The sequence below is a fragment of the Tupaia chinensis genome, unplaced genomic scaffold, assembly GCF_000334495.1.
Source record: "Tupaia chinensis unplaced genomic scaffold, TupChi_1.0 Scaffold144346_1, whole genome shotgun sequence".
In the NCBI taxonomy this organism is placed as follows: Eukaryota; Metazoa; Chordata; class Mammalia; order Scandentia; family Tupaiidae; genus Tupaia; species Tupaia belangeri.
In genome coordinates this window covers 5226431-5247829 of record NW_006204205.1, presented here as the reverse complement: position 1 = coordinate 5247829, position 21399 = coordinate 5226431, and the positions used below count along the sequence as shown (strand labels likewise).

Genomic DNA, 21399 nt, shown 5'->3' with positions numbered 1-21399 from the left:
ACCTAGTATGAGAAGCGTAATTATCATTTCTTACTCTAGGCGGCTAAGGAATAGTTGAGGGAAAAAGGGTTAAAAAGTTGGAAAAGAAGGAAAAACTATAAAAGAGAAGTAAGAAGAGTGGCATAAAATGCAAAAGAGGAAGATTATTAAAGTGAAGGAAAGATAATTATGGTAGTTTTTCTCACGCCCAGAGGGAAAAGAAGTAATAGGTTGAGAATGGAGAAGAGTATGTCTGCCGCTTTCCTCTCTTTATTTTGTAATCTCTCTCGGTTTTGAGCCAATATCATAATATTTCTTACATTTCTGAGTGTAATGATAGATAGATACATGTTCGATGGTAAATACTTGAATTTTATGGTCAAGCGGTGGCATGGATCCCATATGCCTAACTGCGTAGTCTGTGTCCCAGACCCAGAGAGCTGAAAAATATGCCGGGCGTGCGTGGCTGCACAAATCTCTAAAAGGAAGGAGAAATAGAGGAGAGAGAAATTGTGGGGTGCCTGTGGGAGGATCCTTTCTCCTTTTTCTTCCCTACGTCTTTCTCTCTCTGGCTCTCTACTGAGAGTGTTCGTGTCCTCTGGCAAAATCAAAAAACAAAAACTTGAGTGTTAATTCCACGAGAAAAGGAAGATGTCAGAAAGAAAAGGCCTGAGAAGATTATGAAATGTTACGTAATTGTGACATATAAAATAATAACATCCTAATGAATTGATAGAAGGAAACCTAAGCAAAACTATTGTGGGATGATAGGCTTATCGTCCTGAGATAAGGAACAATTTTTTAAATAAGATAAAACCCTTTATCATGAAAACTGACATTTGAGTACATAAGTTTTTTTTTTTTTTTTTTTTTTTAATTTTAAGAATTACTTTGTTTAACTTTATTTTAATTTGACCAGAGGGAAAGTGAGAACGCAAGCCACCAGGTCCAGGACTTGAACCATGGTTGGCCATGTGGAAGTCCAGTGCCCTTAACCACCATGCCACCTGCCAGCCCCATGGCTACATAAGTTTTTAAAACTTATGAAAGCTATAAACAAAAACAAAAGTGATATGACAAAATACTTGATATAAAGCCTGTACATTGAAAGCTGTAAAACATGGTATATACTATAATTTGTTTGTGGATTAGTACACTCAATATTGTTAAAACATAATTTTCTTCCAATTAATTGTTAGAATATATTCCTAATCAGAATTACAGGAGACTTTTTTGGGATAGAAATTGACAAAGTGGTTACTGTGTAAATAGAAATGTAAAGGACCTAGAAAATCTAAAGCAATCTTGCAAAAGAAGAATAAAGTTGAGAAACTTATTATCTGACCTCAAGTGTTACTGTAAAGGTATTGACATAAGGGACCAACAAATAGATTAACATAATACAATAATGGGCCCAGAAATAGACCAAAACGTATACAGTAATTTGATTATTTTTAAGAGAGATTTTTGTTGTAGGACACATATGTTCACTGGAGAGACAGAGGCAGAGAGTGAGAAATCACCCCTCCAGGGGAGATGGCCATGCCACGGTCCCTTCTCCTCCATTCTCCTTGTGGGATTTTGGGCACCCATGCATATGTGCCCAGTATGAATTTTAAGCCACTGGATCCAGGACTTGAACTGTGATCAACTATGTCAGAGTCCAGTGACATAACCATTACACCATTTGTTGGTCCTTCTCTCAGTATTTTAGTAATCTATGTTGCATGAAGCTGTTACTCATTTACTTTGTATAATTTTTTTAATGAATATACCATAATTTTTTTTCCATTTCTTTCAATAGCCTTCTAGGCTGTTTCTCAAAAGTATGGAACAAATGAAACATTACTGTTTTTTGTTACTTTATTCTGATTTGCCGTTTTAATGCTAATAACAAATAAGGACATCTTATATCAGTATAGTTATTTTTTAAATTAATTAATTAATTAATTGGGACCAGCAGTTGGCATAATGGCTTTGTCACTGGAGTCCCATGTAGTTGACCGCGGTTTGAGTCTAAGATCCAGTGGCTTAAAACTCACACCGGGCGTTTGTGTGTCTCTTTGTGTGTGTGTGCGTGCGCGTGCGTGTGTGCCCAGGATCCCGAGAGGAGAATGGAGGAGAAGGGAATGCGGCATGGCCATCCCCCCGGGGGGGTAACTTCGCGCTTTCTGTCTCTTTGTCTCTCTCTGTCTGTCTGGCGAGCGCACGCGCCCTATAGCAAAAAGCCTCTCCCCCCCAAAAAAATTAATATGTTTATTTATTTATTTATTTGTATTGTTTAAATTTTGACCAGAGAGAGACACACACGGAAAGATCAGCAAGAGAGAGAGAGAGAGAAAGCATGCCACCAGGTCCAGGATTCAAACCGTGTTTGGCCATGCGGGAGTGTCCAGTGCCTTAACCACCATACCACCTACCTGCTGGTCCCCAGTATAGTTCTTTATCATCTGTGTAGTGGCTTGTTATGCGTTACTTAATTTAGTCCTCATTTCAGAACTTTTAAAATTGAGAGTACAGCATTTGATTCAGTAAATGAGAAAACTGAGAGGTGAGCTTGTCACTTGCCCATGCCAGTGTTTCCAAACATTAGTGAAGTGCAGTTAAATATCATAGAAGTTTTATTTCAAAGTCTAAATTCTGAACTTTGGGGCCAATCCGTGGTTAAGGCAGCTGGATCTCACATGATTGACTTGGTAGTTTAAGTTCCAGACCTGGCAGCTTGAAAAACATACCAGACGTGCGTGTGTGCTTGTGTGTGCGTGTGTGTCCAAAATCCCGGAAGGAGAATAGAGAAGAAGAGATTGGCGGTGTGGCCATCCCCCCGGGAGGTGAGTGCTTGCTCTCTCGCTCTCTCTCTCTCGCTCTCTCTCTCTCGCTCTCTCTCTCTTGCTCTCTCGCTCTCTCTCTCGCTCGCTAGCTCGCTCGCTTTCTGTCTCTGGTAAGCACAGCACCCTACTGCAAAATAAATTCCAAACTTTTGAATTAGTGTCACTGAGCATGCTCAATACCTAAACTGAGTTAAAATGTTTAAGGTTAAAAATAAAGGTATGGTCCATTATTTAGTTTTTCAAATGGAGTCTTCATTATTTGGAAGTTGACCTAAAAAGTATTTCATTAAGTTGTGATTATGATGCTGGCACACAGCTTTCTTAAGTTGTCAGAAACAACACTGCTTGCACAGGTAGAAAGCTGATATCTGTAGCATTTGATTTAGGTGGGGAAAATGAGGAGGTTGCAGGGGAGGGGGGCTGGTGGTGGTTACTATTTTGAGAAAATACTACTCCACTTTCATCCTCATGCCACTCACATTCGTAAGTCAAGAGCCCAAGCGTTTAATTCAGAGCTCTGCCAGTCACTACCTAAGTGGCCTTGGAATAATTCTCTTCAAACTGTTCATGAGTAAGTGCCGTGATCTGATCTTTGAGGTTGCTTCCATTTCTGACTCTTCCGTGTTAAGAATCCGTGAGTCAGTGAAATGCCCTCTTGTGCTCTAGACCCGTCTGGCCTCTTATTTATGTGTGGAATGTGCTGAGTTGTGTTTAAAGCCAAGTTTAGATGTTGATGTTACTGCAGTGACACTCCTTTTGTTATCTAAAGAGGGAAAAAAAGTACAAGGTTTATAAAGACATGTTTTAAACAACTTTCAGCTCAAGTAATGGAAGTAGCTATCAGTATAGTTATTAGTGGAAATGTTGAAATTTTTAGTGAAGAATTCTCTGAATGTATATATATATATGAATGTTTCTTGTAACATACTTTTGGGGAAAATTCTAAAAAGGAAATTTGTTTAGTAAGGCAAGAAGCAGGAAAATATATTGATATTTCATTTTAAGACATGTCTCAAGCATTTTAAGACCTAGATATTTACTTAATAAATAAAAACCCATGGTATAGCAAACATTCCTTTGGCTTGAAAATACACATTAGCAGGTCTGTTATCTAAGTGGAAGTACACAGAAGCATAAATTATTGTACTTTAAATGGTCATTATTGAACTAAATATTAAGAGGAAGTATCATGAATGTCATGTGAAGTCCATGAGAATAGGAAAATGTTAAGTTCACAAAATATATTTAAATGAGAAGAAAAGTTGAATTTGGGATAAATGTGAGGGTGATAAAATATTATGAAATATAAAGTATGAAGACTTTTAAACATTTTAAGTATTAAACAGAAGGTACACTTAGTTAAAAAAGGAGGTTAAAAAATATATACCTTCTGGGGTGGTGTGGTGGTTAAGGGTGCTGGACTCTCACATGGCCATCTGTGGTTCAAGACCTAGACCTGGCAGCTTGCTTTCTCACTTGACTGCTCTCTCTGGTCAAAATTTGAATGAATGAGTAAATAAATAAATTTATTTTTTAAAAATTGTAAAAAATAAATATATACACACACACATGCACACACACAGACCTTCCAATGTAAAGTTAATACAAGGTACTTCAAAAAGTTTGTGGAAAAACAGAATTAAAGGAGCAATTTATTTTGGTGCAAAAAGTTTAGAATCTAATGTGTATTACCATGAACTTTTTGAGGACGACCCCCCCCCCCCAGCATTTTCACTCAGGGGTTTCAGCCCAGCGGCAACCCAATAAAGCTTTAGTTTATTTTTTTCACTCCTCTTTTAAAAACTATTTATTTATTTAATTTATTCATTATTTTATTTTAATTTGACCAGAGAGTGACACACAGAGAGAGAAGGAAAGTGAGAAAGCAAGCCACCATGTCCAGGACTCAAACCGTGGTTAGCCATGTGGGAGTGTCTAGTGCCTTAACCACCATGCCACCTGCTGGTTATTATTATTAAAATTTGATGAGAGAGAGAGAGAGAGAGAGAGAGAGAGAGAGAGAGAGAGTGAAAGAGAGAATGCAAGCCACAAGGTCTGGGACTCAGACTACAATCGGCCATGTGGGAGTTCAGCATCTTTACCACGCCACCTGCTGGTCACCCAGTAATTTAATGTATAAACAGAAAGAAGTTGACTAGCTTTACCAGGATCCTTGATCCAGGGTGAAGTTAAACTTGTTAAATAGCAACACTAAAATAACATATAGTGAATTATTTATTTAAAGTTTTTTTAGATTGCTGTAGGATGTGTGTGCTCACCAGAGAGAGAGAGAAAGTGAGGAACCCCCCCCCCTCCAAGGGAATGGCCACACCACAATTTCTTTTCCTCTGAGCTCGGGATTTTGGGCATGCATGCACATGTGCCTGGCTTGTTTTCGAGGATGTTGGGTCCTGATCTCAAGCCGTGGTGCCAGCCATGTAGGATCCAGCCTACCTTAGCCATCATGCCACTGGGCTGGCCCCATGATTGGCCCCTATGATAGTGAATTTAACCATTTACTCTTACATTCTTGCTATAAGAAGATTGGAGAAAGAATATAAATAAATATATTGTTCTTCTGAGCTTGTGAAATTTCACAGTTTGAGGGGACTTCAAAAACTTTGTGGGAAAATGGAATTATGAGCTTATTTTGGCATAAAAGATTTTGAAATCTGTGCATAATTTTTTCACAGTACATCTTTTCCATGAAATTTTGGAAAACTTCCTCATATTTATCCAGTTTAGTGGTAGAGAGCTGCTACTACTTGGTTTAGAAGTTAGATGAGATAAGGAATGTTCAGTTTTGCTAAAAATAAGTACTACAGGGCTGACTTGTGGTTAAGGTGCCTAGATCCCACATGGTCAGCTGTGCAGTTTGAGTCCTGTATCTGGTGGGATTTGAAAAACACTCTGGGTGCACTGGTGTATGTGCTCAAAATCCCGAAAGGAAAGAGAAATGGAGGAAGGGGAATTGATTGCAGCCCATGTGACCATTCTGTATGGATTATGCTTTCTTCCATTGTTTGACTTTTTTTTTTTTAAGAATTATTTACTTAATTTGTTTGTTCATTCATTTTTAAAATTTGACCAGAAAGAAAGAGAAAGTGAGAAAGCAAGCCACCGGATCCATGACTCGAATTGTGGTTGGCTGTGTGGGAGGGTCCCATGCCTTAACCACCACTCCACCTGCTGGACTGACTATGTTTGACGTTTAAACATGCTATTTTTCTGTAGTATGTCAGTGGACTTGTCCTCTAGACTCTGTAGAATCAGAGTCCAGAATTCATGCCTTATTACTACCCATATCTGTGACATTGAGTATATGTACATTTAACCTCACTTTATAAAAATAACTGAAATTCCTGCCTTACCAGGTTTAAAGTGATGGTTTTAGAGAAACTAGAAGGGGGAACTTAATTATACTTGATATAGGGACCAGCAGGTGGTGTGGTGGTTAAGATGCTGTACACTCCCCCCCACGTGGCCTACCACGGTTCAAGTCCCAGACCTGGTGGCTTGCTTTTTCATTCTCTCTCTCTCTCTGTGTCTCTCTCTGTAATCTGATTTCCGTCTTCCCTGCTTCACTAAAAGGCTATAGCCAGGACCCCCAAGTATCTGTTGTCCACTCTGCTAGGCCGGTCTCAGTCTTTGCTCTCTTGGTGACAGTTAACACTGTTACTTCCTCCTTGAAGTAGGCGCCAGTGGCACCATGCTTAACTGGTTTTCCTCCTCTCTCTCATTCTGATTAACACTCAGACCTCTTGGAGACTCCTGTTTCTCTACCCATCATTTAAGTGCTGCTATTTCTCAGAGGTATTGTTTTCCCTAGAGATTGTTATTCATCGCTTCAGTCATAATCTGCCTATGATTTAAAGGCTTTTCCTAGGCTTCAGATCTCTACATCTAACTGTCCAAGACATCTTCACTTGACTGTTGTAGCAGGCTGCAGGTGTTATACAGCCATTTTAACATAGCTGTAGGCTAAAGAGGGAATGCATGGCCGGGGAAACTGGTCTTCGGGAGGGCTGGGCCAGAGATTCGTGTCTTCTGGACTTCCCCTCTTTTGTCTCTGCTTGACGGCATTACTATGTTAGAACTCACTTCTACATGAAGTATGGAGCACGGTCGACCAAGGACATGCTTTTTGTTGTTTTTTTTTACTTTTGTTGTTGTTGCCAGAGGGTACATACACTGGTCAGAGAGACAGAGAGAGAGAAAGTAACCCCAGCCCTGCATGGTAACTCTGCAATCCTTTTTTCTCCGTTTCTCTTTTCCTTCAGGATTTTGGGCATGTCTACACATGAACCCAGTGTGTTTTTCAAGCCACCTGAGCTGGGGTTCAAACCATGGTTGGCTATGTAGGATCTAGCTCCTAATCCACAACACTTAACTACTGCACAGTAGACATTCTTAAACTCCACAGGTTGGCAGTGGGAAAGAAAATAGTTTACTGTTGGTGCAACTCCAGATAGAAAGTTGCCTAACAAGGATTCTCTTTGATATACTGTGCTTGGTTTGCCATGGAAGAATATACAGTATTTTAACTAACATTTAACTATTTCTGGTGGTGGTGGTGGTGGTAGGAATCAATGTCTTGATTCACAAAGAAAACCTAACTTAACCCTATCTAATTTCAGTGGATGAGGGGAGAGCAATATAGTTTTGATTATCTTCTCAGAGTTGATTACATGCATTTACTATCTGGGTTGTCTATGAGAATAATGGGCTCAGGCTGGCCACTCAGCATAGTAAGGGAGCCAGACCCCACATGCCCTGTCAGAGTTTTAATACCAGCCCAACAGCTTGAAAAACATGCTGGGCGTGTGTGTGCATACATGCCTGAAACCCAAACAGGATGGGGAAATGGAGAACAGACCGTAGCATGACCACGTCTTGCTGGAGGGTGCTTTCTCCCTCCTCTTTCTGTCTTTCTGGTGAGTGCATGTGCTCAATGGAAATTTAAAAAAAGAAAGAATAAGGGCTGGCAGGTGGCATGGTGGTTAAGGTGCTGGACTCCCACATGGCTGATTGTGGTTTGAGTCCTATACCTGGTGGCTTTCTTTCTTTCTTTCCTTCTCTGTCTTTCTCTCACTGCCTCTCTTTGGTGAGTGCTTGTGACCTATAACAAATTTTGAAATAATAACTGGGGGCCTGCAGGTGATATGGTAGCTAAGGGCGCTGGACTCCCACATGGCCAAACATGGTTCAAGTCCCAGACCTGGCGGCTTGCTTTCTCATTCTCTCTCTCTCTCTCTGTTCCTCTCTGGTCAAATTAAAGTAAATAAATACATAAATAAAGTTAAATAAAATAATTCTTTAAAATAATAATAAAGTCAAATTTTAAAAAAAGAATAAAGGAAGTGAAAATAGTGAGTATTTTCTCTTGGAACTAGGAAATTTTGTATGACAATCCTAATGTTCTAGTCATTTTAAAAGGAGATAATCATATTTAAATAATAATTAATGCTTTTATAGTCATAAAAATAGAATGTTCATAAAGGCAAAAACTTCTGTCAACTTTCATTGCTCTCATTTGTTGAATGGGTATCAGTTTGTTAAAATCTTGATTTTTTTTTAAATTTTTTTTTGGGAATACTCTTAATTTTATCACAGATTTAAGAAATAAAAGCTTCTGGGAACCAGCAGTTAGCGTAATGGCTATGTCGCTGGACTCCCACGTAGTCGACCGCGGTTCACGTCCCGGACCCGGTGGCTTAAAACTCACGCCGGGCGCGTGTGCATGCGTGCCCAAGATCCCGAGAGGAGAATGGAGGAGAAGGGATTGCGGCGTGACCATCCCCCCTGGGGGGTGATTTCTCGCTTTCTGTCTCTATGTCTCTCTCTGTCTGTCTGGCGAGCGCACGCGCCCTATAGCGAAAAAACCTCTCCAAAAAAAAAAAATATTAAAAAAATAAATAAAAAAAAAAGAAATAAAAGCTTCTGAGGATAATTAAGCTAATTTATTGTCTTTCACTTTTTCTTTTTTCCCTAGACTTGTTATAGGCCCTGAGCAAAGACAACAAGCTTTGTACCTTCTTGGTGGTTCAGAAAGGACACTCTGTAGCATCAGAAGCAAAGAAAGGAAACGATCTTTTTCTCTATCAAGTTGACTGTATAAGATACTTGACTTCCAGGAAGAAAATCACAGTGAAATAGTGAAAGTATCATTTGGGCATTATTGGACATTCATCATACTGAGGAGCGAGCTTCCTGGAACTCAGAGCTGAGATTTGGAACCTTCCCTGGTGCTCATTTATACCTCAGACTGTAAGCATGAGTGAATTCTGGTTGTGTTTCAACTGCTGTATTGCAGAACAGCCTCAGCCTGTAAGTATGAACCCTGTGTACACGGCGGGCGGGGTGCTCGGTGACGTTCACTGTCCTCCAGCTGAGCTCAGGACCCGAGCCGTAATTGCAGGCGGGTCTCAGACATTTTTTTGAGTAAATGCTGTGTGTCTAGAACTCTCTTAGATGATTGTTGGTGACTGAGAAGATTGTATTCATTGACCAAATAGCCTCTGGAGGAACAGTGAGAGGAGGAGACAAAAAGTGAGGTAAAGCAGCTGAGTCAGTTTTGGAAACCAGCGAGTGTAAGATGATGTATCAGTCAGACTGCTCTCCTGTTCTTTTTGATTCACTGTCTCATTTTCCTCACAGCAGTCCTATGAGGATTATTATTAGTTTTTTGTTTGTTTGCTTTTGTTTTTTATGTAAGTTGAAAGAGGTTCTATCTTTTTTAAAGAATAATTTATTTAATTATATTAGTTATTATTTTTAAATTTGCTATAGGGCATATGTGCTCACCAGAGAGAGACAGAAAGAGAAAAAGCAAGCTGCCAGGTCCTGAACTCAAACCATGGTCGGCCTTGTCATAGTCCAGCGCCCCAACCACCACACCACATGTTGGCCCCCCAAAAGGTTCCGATTTTTGTCTAAAATCTCACAGGTGGTCTTAACGGACTTCTAACCTGTGCACATATTGTTACCTCAACCAAAATTCTGCTCACCAACCTCCATGTTATTACCTTTCAAGGTGGTAACAGATTTCACCTCTGAAGTCTTCCTCAGTCTGGTTTAGATAATGTCTCGTCTGTATTCCCACAGCTCACTAGGTCGTTTTTCTGTTGTAGCATAGAACCTGATGCATAGTAACTCTTCTGCAGTCTTTCTCACCATATTTTGAATTCTTTAAGAGTCTTGACCATATTTACTTAGCATATTTAGGATCAAATATAATACCGTAGCGGTCTTAGCTATATATAGTACCTAGTTGACAGGCAGGCCGAACAAACGAATTTGTATTTTATCCTGCTTTGTGTATATATGTAACAACATAAAAGGAAGAATAAGGGTAAATTAAAAAAAGAATTGCACACATAATACACAATTTTTGTAATAATTCACATAGATGATAGAAGATAAAATTTTAAAATTAATCCTTTTTACTTACTTCTCAGTCTCACCGATCCCCAAGTGAAACCGCTTTTTACTTAATTAATTAAATAATTAATCAATTTTAATTTGGTACAGGGTACATGTGCTCACTGGAGGAGAGTAGAGTGGAGGGAAGTGAAAAAGTTGCCATGTGGGATGGCCGTGCCACTTTTCCTCCATTTCTCTTTTGGGATTTTTGGCATGTATGCGCACATGCCTGGCATATTTTTCAAACCACTGGTCCAGGACTCGAACCACATAGTTGGCCGTGTGGGTTCTAGCTGCCTTTACCACCACGTCACTGGCTGGCACTGAAATTTCTTTTAAAAAGAGATAGGTATATATTCCTCTAGACATGTCTCAGTGAATATGTATATGTACATATTTGTATAGACTTCATTATTTTTTCTATTTATTTATTTATTTTTACTATTTGCTGGAGAGTGTGTGCATTTGCCAGAGAGAGAGAAAGTGAGAAAGCATTCCCCATGGAGGGTTATCACACTACAGTCCTTTCTGCTTCATTGCTCCTTTCAGGATTTTGGACACACATGTACACAGACTTGGCATATTTTTCAAGTGGCCCAGTCTGGGACTTGAACTGTGCAGTCAGCTATGTGGGATTCAGCCACCTTAACCTCTACTCCATGGACTGGCCCAGTTTTATTATTTTTAAGTAAATATTTTATATTATACATAAGTGTTGTCAGTTATGCTTAATAGTATGATCTCAGATGATTTCATATTTAAGTATAAACCATTATAAAGTCTTCATAGTATTTGTGATAAAGATTTACCATAATTAATTTTATATCAGAGGTTGAAATTCATATATACCTTTTCAATTTGTACTTATCTGATTATTAGAGCAGTTTAAATTCTTATCATTCCTCTTTCATAGAGTTACTTATTGTCTTTTTCATTGTTAATTAGGTGATTTGACTTTGTGTATCTATGCAGCTCCAAACAGATTGTGATTATTATCCTTGTAGATGCTTCACTCAGTGTGTCAACTTGTTTTTTAATTTGATTGGGTCTTTCAAAATAATTTTCCTTAAGAACACTGTCACCATTGTGGTATGTTTTAAAATGTGTTTATATTACTTTAATAATTTTGACTTTAACTCTTTGATCCACGTGGAATAGATTATTGACCAATTTGTGTGATTTCAGAGTTGCTTACCTTTTTTTCATGCTAACCACCTATCTAAAGACAGTTTTTAAAAAATTTTTATTTATTCATTCATTTTATTTTAATTTGACCAGAGAGAGACAGAGACAGACAGTGAGAAAGCGAGCTGCCAGGTCTGGGACTTGAACCATGGTCAGCCATATGGGAGTGTCCAGTGTCCAGCATCCTAACCACCATGCCACCAACTGGTCCCCTAAAGACGGTTTTGAAATAGCCAATTTTGCAGTTGCCTAGTATGTTTTGCTTTCTCATAGGGGAAATCTTTTTATAGATCTTCTTTTTCAACTGTATTGATAATGTTTTATTTATTTATTTATTTTTTTGGAGAGGTTTTTGCCATAGGGCGTGTGTGCTCGCCTGACAGACAGACAGACAGAGACAGAAAGCAAGAAATCACCCCCCAGTGGGGATGGCCACGCCGCAATCCCTTCTCCTCCGTTCTCCTCTCGGGATCTTGGGCACACATGCACCCACGCCTGGCGTGAGTTTTAAGCCACCGGGTTCGGGACGCGAACCACGGTGGACTATGTGGGAGTCCAGTGACATAGCCATTATGCTAACTGCTGGTCCCAGTAATGTTTTATTTTTTAAAGCTGGTTCATGGTTCCGTGTTTCCTTATTATGTTGTTCTTTATATATTTTTTCTTTGTATGAGACATTTCATAATATTTAAAATTCCATAGGTAGTTTTGTTTAGGATAGCATTGACCTTGGAGAGTAATAGGGTGAGAATTGACACATTTAGAATTTTGAGTAATCCTGTTGAGAAACATGGCATTTGTCTTCCTTTATGTTGATAGCTACATATTCTTTTTTTCTTTTTTTTTTTTTTCAGTTTGTTTATTTTTTCCAAGGGATGGAGACTACTCCCAATAGGCTCCTCATGCCAGGATCACAGGCGTGTGCGTATACCTGGCATGTCCAGGGAGGTACCGGGTCACGAACCCAGGATTACTCCTATGTGAGACCAGTTGAGTTATCACTATACCACCACCTGGCCCAGGTCTTTTCATATTTTTTAAGTAAAGTTTTAGATTTTCATTATATAAATTTGCACATTTCTTTTTGCAGTTGTTCTATCTATTTTATGGATTTTTATCACTATTCTGAAACCTTGTTTTTCATTACAGTTCCCAGCTAGTTAATGTTAGTGTATAGGACACTAAAACTTTTTATATGCTGTTTTTTTTTTAATCCAGACATCTTACTGACTCTTCATTTAGTGTAATAGTGATGTAGCTCAAATGTTTATATCTTCTACATATCTCCAGATAGTGACATTTTAAAGTCATGTTCTGATACTTAAACCATATATCCTTTTGTAATCTTTTTATTTTTAAATTTATTCACTTTTTCCCATGAGGGGATAGAGATTGGCACACCCCTAACAGGTTCTTAGCCTCAGACAGCCTGGATCATGGCACATACCTGGAGTGTACAGGACGGCATGCACTCTTTTGTGGATTTGTTATATCCTGAATAAAGGGGAACATTAAAATTGTCCACACTGAGCCTCTAGCTGTTTATTAGGTACGGCTTAGGTTTTCCTACACCGATACTAGATTCTGTGGCAGGTTCTGGTCATGTATTTCTGCTCTGGTGAATTTCAGTTCTTTATATTTGCCTGCCTGCCTGTATCTCCCTTTTTTTATTTTTCTTTTCTTTTTTTAGAACATCTTAAATTTTTAATCCTTTCTTTACTGGTTACCTAGACCACTTTTGATTAACAAAACTGTAGAAACTTAGTAACTGCCACAAGTGAACGCAAAGCGGTGGCCCGTGTCAATTTTCCAGAGTCCTGCTTTGCGGAGTGTCTGATGCACTGCTCGGGGTCTCTGCTCACACTTGCTGGGATCAATCATGGCAGATTTTAGTCCATAGGTTGCTTTTCCCCATCTTTCTTTGTAAACTCTTCAGCATTCTTACAGAATTTTTTATGGTCCTTAGAGTATTCTTCAGCTAGGTCAGCCCGGAGGGGGTGCTTGGGCTGGGGGTCGTTCACCAGTGCTATGAGGGACTGGATTACTTGGTCGGTTTTGGTGGCTGGCTTCCAGTTTTCAGCACTAATTACTGGCAGACAGACCTGCCCCTTTTCATCGATGTTCGGGTGATAGATCTTTGTTTTAAAGGTGATCTTCGGTGGTTTGGATGGGTACTCTGCTGGAAAGTTGATTTCGATTCTGAAGGCCCCCTTGTCATATGGAGGGTTGTCAGGAACAATAAGCCCTTGCCAAGTCAATAAATTAGCTTCATCAACCTGGATGTTACGGAAGTTTTTCATTCCACATTTGCGGATTTCTTCAAGCTCCTTCATCAGCCCCCTGCTGGCCGCCATCTTGGTCTTTCTTTCTTTTTTTTAAAGATGTTTTGCTAGAGGGTATGTGCACTCTGTATAGACAGAGACAGAGAAGGAAAGTGAGAAATCACCCACTTAGGAGAAAAGGCCACACCACAGTCCCTTTTCCTCTCTTCTCTTGGGATTTGAGGCACACATGCACATATGCCTGGCATGATTTTCAAGTCACTGGATCTGAGACTCAAACTGACTAGCCAACTATGTGGAATCCAGCACCTTAACCTCCATGCCATCTGCTGGTCCCTGTCTCTTCCATTTTGGGGTAGCAGTTTTCTCTACAACTTCAATTCTCTGATGGATGTAAACAGAGATATAGATTTCCAGCTTATCCTCAGTTTTTTTCTTTTGTTGTATAGATGAGATGGTAATTTCCAAGCTCCTTATGTGCTGAAACGGAGTTGAAATTATTATAGCAAATTTTTAAGATTGATTGATCTGTTGTCAGAGAGTATATAATAAAATGAATACTATTCAAGTACGTAATGTAGGTATACACTCACCAGTAGTCAAAATTGAAAGACGAGTTGGGAATTTAAATAGTTGGAAACATAAAGTTTTGAGACACCAGAAATACATTATCAACTACACAAAGGATTTGCAACCTGATTGTTCTGCATACAACTTTTAAATGTCAGTATGGTGTTAACTGCTTAATGAATACGTATTTCTGTGAAATATTCCACTAGATCTCCAAGAGCGTTTGATTTCTTAACCTTTTTTTGACTTGCTGAGAAAAATTCTACAAAACTTAATAGGACCACGGTCACCATAGTGGAAGAATAGCTTGCTTGATTGGCATGAGGAAACAGATTTAAAGAACACGCTAATAATTGTATGCCTTCTTACATTCTACATCAACGTGTCTTTGCTTTTCTAATTTCATCAAGACTGCCGCATCTCAAAGCTGCTTGGTCATTTCTAAAGTTTCCTGAAGTGTTTGCTGAAATTGCATGCTGCATGCCAACTCTCCCACTCATTCTTTATCAGCCCCGCTCTTGCACATTCCAAGTGTGAAAAAGGAACAACCCAATATTGGGAAGAAAATAGATTGCATTTTTCTCAGTAGTAGCATAAGAATCATTTTTCTCTTCCTACTCTTTAACACAGTACAATGGAGAGTATAATAGAGTCCCAATGTTTTGAGCTGTGGTGATCTAAAACCTTTAAATTCACTCTAAACGTTGTAGTTGCTTTTGCAAGATAGAGCTAAGGTTGTAGGTTTTAAATTGGATGGTTTCTGCCTTGCAATTTAATTTTTAAAAAGGTTTGTCAGCCGCTTACAGGACTGTAGCATAATCTTTATCTGCTTATTACTGTGCAACCCAGTACTGCTTAGAAACAGACCCGCCGCACAACCTAGTAGTTAAGGGAGCTGGATCCCACATGGCAGACCACAGTGTGAATTCTAGCCTGAGCAGCTTGAAAAACATACTGGAATTGTGTGGTGTGCATGTGTGTGTTTGTGAGCACGTGCATGCCCCCCAAATCCTGACAGGATGTAGATGTAGAAGTGGCGGATTGTGGTGTGATCCCTTCCTACTGACATGCTTTCTCCCTCTCTCCCCTCTGGTGAGCAATGCACATCCTGGCAATTAAAAAAAAATTATAAATACTGATTTATTTAAAAGAAAAACTTTTCATTTTATATGACTTCCCATTTACTGTTTCCCCACATGACACTAAGTTTTTGTAATGCTGTTTGTCTCAGAATGGGTTTAGATTTACAGACAGTTACTATTTAGTAGCGCATGTAACAACACTCTGGCAGTTTTATAATGAGCCAGATACTGATAAGACACCAGTGAGTAAAAACACCATTTCTGCCTTTATGACTCACTCCAGTGGAGGAGATATTTACTGTACAAATAAGTATATACGATGCCTCATAACAGTTCCGTGGAAAAAGAAAGCAGGAAGGGACCAGGTGGTGACACGGTGGCAAAATGTGATGGTCTGTAAGGCTTACCCCGGGGGAAGGTTCCAGGTTCATGTCTGGGACCTGAGTAGCTGTGCACGTCGTGCTCATGGTTTGGGGATGACTAGGGCAGGGGAAGATTGCTGTGTTAAGCTCTGTTGGGAGTACTGTCTCTTTGTCTCTCCTGGAAAACAAAGTGAACTTAAAAAAATAAAAACAGGAAAAGAATATAGAGAATGATTTGGGAGAAATGGGGTATTAATTTAAAGACGATGTTGGGGAAGGCCTCTCTGGTGAGGTGATACAGAGACAAGGATTTAAAGAAGGAAAACTCACATACTTAGGGAAGAGAGTTTTGGTCATGGGCACTAAGAAGTGCAGAGGTGATGTGTGTGAGAGGAACATCAAAAAGACATCATAGCTGTGAACCCAGGGGTCAGTGGTGGGAGTGAAGTCAGAGAGATTACCAAAGCCAGGTCCTTAAAAAAAAAGAAAAAAACAAACACTTATTTTCTGTGAAGTTGGAAATCATTGAATAGCTTCAAGCAAAAACCCAAGTGGAAGAACATACACCCTTTCCACTGGTTTGAATGTAACTATATGTCCACACTGAGAGGGAGCCCGACTAGAGTACCGCATACTCTAGACCAGAGAGCCACCTTCCTCCTGTACTCGAAGGTGTAGTGTATTCTGTAAAAGATTGTTTATTCCCTGTGGTGGCTTTTTTCCTGCCACTTGTTATTGGTCTGATGTACAGTTTTAACACATAATAATGTGTGTGTGTGTGTGTGTGTCTGCCCACATATGCACATGTGTGCACAAGAAGTGGTGTTGGACCTGCTACAGTGAAACAAAGAACTGTCCTTGGTGTTCAGATGGTTCAAGGTTTTTGGAAGTGAAGTTGTTGAGGAAATGGAGGGAGGATGCATCAGTAGACAACTAGGTATTGCTAGACCTGGAAAGCATCAAATCCACTACTGCAGCCTGAGAGGATGAACCAGTAGTTCCATGAAAGGTAGCTGGAGAAAGCTCCAGTGGAAGGCATGTCATGATTTCAAAGAATTTGTATAAATCAGAAGAGTGATTGCCTAACTGTGATGCGTCTTCATAAGTACTAGGCCATAATTTCAGATGGCGCAGAGTCATTTAGAACTTACATTTTTTAGGAATCACATTTCACACTCTAAAAGAGGTATAGATGTTTTTTAAAATCATTTTCTCCCTTTTCCTGAAAATACAGATGTGTATGCTCTTAATTTGTTTAATTTCACACAAAATCACATTATGAACTGTAATAATTTCAAAACATTTAACTAAATGAATTTACCTAGGAAAAATAGAAAATTGTCCTTAACAGGAAAGAAAGCAAAATTACCCTAGTTTTTAGAAGGGCATTGTAGAGGACTAATTCAGGTTTTTTAACTGTATTGCTGAACGTGGAAACTCCAAAGACTGATACTCTAGATTGCCTGCCTACCTTAGCAGTGGCCACCGTATTTCCGGGTTGACAGACACGCCCATTGGCGTGTGGTGGGTGGTTTCCCCTGGACATTGTACTTCTGCAACTCCTTGAGTATAATTGGGGAAAGTTCAAATTGTCTGTACTTGAAAGATTAGAAAGACTTAACAAAACTGAGCAGGCAGGCTTTGTGTTCCAGCTCTATTTGTTCTCTGAACCAGTTGTGCACTGTTGGTAAGCAAGTGTCCATAGCATTCAGTATGAGTTCAAGAGAGGGAAGAGGGCAAGGAGGCCGTAGAAAGCCATTTGTTTTCTGATACTAAAATGCTTTTATTAGTTCATAAATGCTTGAGGGGAAATGTTGCTTTAATGCTTTTCTTAAATTGATCTTTACTCAGTTCAGAGCAGCTTTTTACTACATCCCCCCCCCCCCCAAGGCGCGGCGGCCACCCCTCCCCTCCCAAGGGAGGCGCGGCAGCCTCTCCCTACATTTCTTAAGATAAAACAAGCTCTTTCTTTAAATTTTTGCCAGAGGGCACATGTGCTCTTCAGAGAGAGGTAGAGGGAGAAAGCGTCCCTTAATGGGGTATGGTCACACCATAATCCCTTCTCTTCCATTTCTTCATCCTGTCGGACTTTGGGGCATTCACTCACGCACACAGATCCAGCTTGTTTTACAAGCTGTTGGTCCCGGATTCTGTCTGTGTTTAGCCATATGGGATCCAGCTCTCTTAACCACTACTAGGCTACAGGGATGACTTAAGCACACCGTTTCGTAGCACTAAGTATGTGGTTGTTGGAATTTGTGTTACTGAAAGTGTGACATCAGCAAAAGTAGCCAGTGAAAATTCATTAGTAATTAAGAGAAAAACCATTTAAATCTTTGAAATGGTATGTTTTATACCAAAAATAGAAAACATGTAATTATGCACACCAAATACAATTGGTATAAACCATCACCCAATACAAATGTCTTATTGGTGGATATTTGGTTAGTGTCTAGATTTTAGTTTTTTTCTATTGTAAACTGTACTGTAGGTTCTTCTATGTATATCATAGTACATACATGTCTTCCAGTATATTTGTTCTTCTATGGGGCTGGCAGGTGGTGTGTTGGTTAAGGGCACTTACTATCACATGACTGACCGCGTTAAAGTCCTGCACCTGTCGGCTTGCTTTCTCACTTTCTCTCTCTGTCTCTGTCTCTCTCTCTCCCTCCCTCTCTCTCTCCGTCTCCCTCTCTCTCTCTCACTTTCTCACTCTCTTGTCAAATTTAAATAAATAAATGAATAAATGAATAAATAAATAAAGTTAAATAATTAGGAAAAAAATTAAATGTAATTAAGTAATGGGTTTAAACATTAGATGATTTATGTCAGGTGCTGAGCATAGTACTTGACATACAGCAGGCACGCCTATTAATATAATGAATGTCCAGATGATAAATTGTAGTTTCCTCTGATTTTAAATAGTGTTTTTTTTTTTTCTGCTTTGTTTTGTTTTTATCTCACTTAGGTATTTTCAAATATAGTCTATTCAATATGAACAGGAACACCAGATGTAGAAGAGTTGCTCTCTTGCCAAAAGTATTTTGGTTTGATTGTCAATTACTACTGAGAGAAATGTAATTGTCTAACTCATTAGGAAGAATATTGGACTGAAAAAATACATATATAAGTTTGTGTGTGTGTGTGTGTGTGTGTGTGTGTGTGTGTGTGTATATAATCATGACAGACACACACACACATACATTCTTCCTGAAAGCTTACTTAATGCGATAGGAGTCATACAAAGGAGTTTAAAAAACAAAAAGGTAAAGAAAAAAGAGAAGGAAAGGTGAGAACTGTGGATAAGAGTTCATCAAAAGAGTTGGATAAAAGAGTGGAATTGGGACCAGCAGGTGGCATGATTGTTAAGGCGTTGGACACTCCCACATGGCCGACCCTGGTTTGAGTTCTGGACCTGGTGGTTTGCTTTTTTGCTTTCCCTCTCTTTCTCTGTCTCTCTCTTTGGTCAACTTAAAATAAATGAACAAATAAATAAAATAAAATAAATAATAATAATAATAAAAAGAATGAAATTGACCTAGCTGGAAGCAGCCACGACCTAATTGCACTGAGGATGGTGCTGATAAGGAGCATGCCAACCAGGCTTCCTTACCTACTGGCTCTAGGATGCATCTAACTATCAATAGGTTTAAACCCCTCAGGTTGGCCTTCAGCAGGCCCCTAACTAGAGCAGCAACTGGCCCTCCAGGAAAGACCTACAGATGTCCACCATCATGGGTTCCCCAAGGTACAAGCCAGCCCACCCTTTATTGAGCCTACCGTTCAGCTTGCCCATTTCCAGGTAGACTGTGTCTCCTTGACTAGCCTATGACCATCAGACATAAGGACAGCTAAAATAAATTGACTGAATAAAAGTGCTTGAAAGAAATAGAAAAGCACTGAAAAACAACAAAAATTTGAATAGACCTCAGATAATTAAGGTATTGGATCCACTAGACAAGAAAAAATTTCGGCAAAGGAAGGGAGAGAGAAAAAGAACAAATCAATAATAAGAAGCAGTATCTGGTGTGGTAGTTAAGGCAATGGCCTCCCACATGGCCAACGGTGGTTCAAGTCCTGGATCTGGAGGCTTGCTTTCTCACTTTATGCCCCTCCCCTCCCACTTTCTCTCTCTTGCCAAAAAAAATTTTTAAAGAGTTAGTTATTCATTTATTTTAATTTGACCAGAGAGGGACAGAACAAGAGAGAGAAAAGTGAGAAAGCAAGCTGCCCGGTTCAGGACTTGAACCGTGGTCGGCCATGTAGAAGTCCAGTGCCTTTAGCCACTGCACCACTTGCCAGCCCCTCTCTTGTCAAATTCTTAAAAATAATAATAAGTAAAATTAAGTAAATAATTTAAAAAAACCCAGCATCTGGAAATAACATTATAGCTGAAATAAAGCAGTCTATGAGAAGGACTGGAAGATAAAGTTAAATCTTCCAGAAAGTAATGCAGAGAGATAGATGGACAAAAGAAGGGAAAGATTAAGAAAATTAGATGATCAACCCAGGAAATTCAGTTAGAGGTCCAAAATAAAGAGAGAGCAGAGGGATTCTAGGAAAATAAATTATCAAAGTATTAATACAGGAAAATTTCTATGAACTTAAAAAAAAAACAAAAACGAGTTTCTTGGTGGAATGAAAGAAACCTATACTTGGGGCTGGCAGATGGTGTGGTAGTTAAGGCGCTGGACTCCCACATGGCTGACCATGGTTCATGGTGGCTTGCTTTTTCTCTCTCTCTGGTCAAATTGAAGAAAAATGAATTAATTAGTTAATTATTAAAAAGAAAGAAGGGGACCTTTACCACTTAATAAAATTTAAGATTGTCTGGATTAGTCATTTATTTATTTAACCAGTTATTTATAGAGGTTGTGGAGATTTTTAAAATGTATTTATTTATATTACTATTTTTTGAAATTTGCTATAGGGTACATGTGCTCACCAGAGTGGGGAGAGAGAAAGTGAGAAGCAAGCCACCAGATCCAGGACTCAAAACTGTGGTCGGCCATGTGGGAGTCAGCGCTCTTAACTACCACGCCACCTGCCGGCGCCCAGGAGACTTGACTCTTAATATATTAATCATGGTGGCTTACTTTTTTACTTTCTCTCTCTCTCGTCAAATTAAGATAAATAACTGATTTTATTTTAAAAATAATATGTTAATCAGGAATTTTTGGTTACAGTGCTAGAAATGAGACCTTTGTAGATGGTATAATCAGCTCATATTACCACCCATGGCAGGGCTGGACCTGGTCTTAAACATCTGTATACAGGACTCTTTGCTTTGCAGTTTGGCTTTTTAGAAAAATAGCAATAGGGCAAGTGAGCTTGCTAGAGAAGCAAAAGAAATGCGAGAAAGCATCCCTCCCCCAATAAAGAATATTCACATTGCAGTCATCTCTCCCCTCATTCTCCTCTCAGGATTTTGGGTACGCACGCATGCACGTGTGCCACTCATGCTTCTCAAGTCGCCTGTTCTGGGACTTGAACCGTGCAGTTGGCCATGTGGGATTCGACTACCATAACTATCACACCACTGGCCGGCCTGCAAATGGACTTTTCACTTTCCAGCTGCAAGTGGATGCTCTTTTCCTTCATAGGAAACACAGTTACCCTCAGCTCCAGGTTTAATAATCATGAGGACAAGAAGGCTTTTTCCTGCTTGAGTACTTCTTAGGGAAAG

At 39.4% G+C, this 21399-nt stretch overlaps 1 protein-coding gene and 1 pseudogene across 3 annotated transcripts in view; one reads left to right on the top strand and one right to left on the bottom strand.

Moving 5' to 3' along the window:
- The window catches only part of CDC42SE2 (CDC42 small effector 2), a 68614-nt gene that overhangs the window by 21389 nt on the left and 25826 nt on the right, over positions 1 to 21399 (top strand). For all 3 annotated transcript variants that reach the window (XM_014583581.2, XM_014583580.2, XM_014583582.2), the window contains exon 2: positions 8803 to 9137. In XM_014583581.2, the coding sequence (XP_014439067.1) occupies positions 9084 to 9137 (54 nt within the window). In that variant the 5' untranslated portion in view covers positions 8803 to 9083. The remainder of the gene's footprint in view (positions 1 to 8802; positions 9138 to 21399) is intronic.
- LOC114005739 (ubiquitin-conjugating enzyme E2 L3 pseudogene) lies at positions 12255 to 13778 on the bottom strand (annotated as a pseudogene).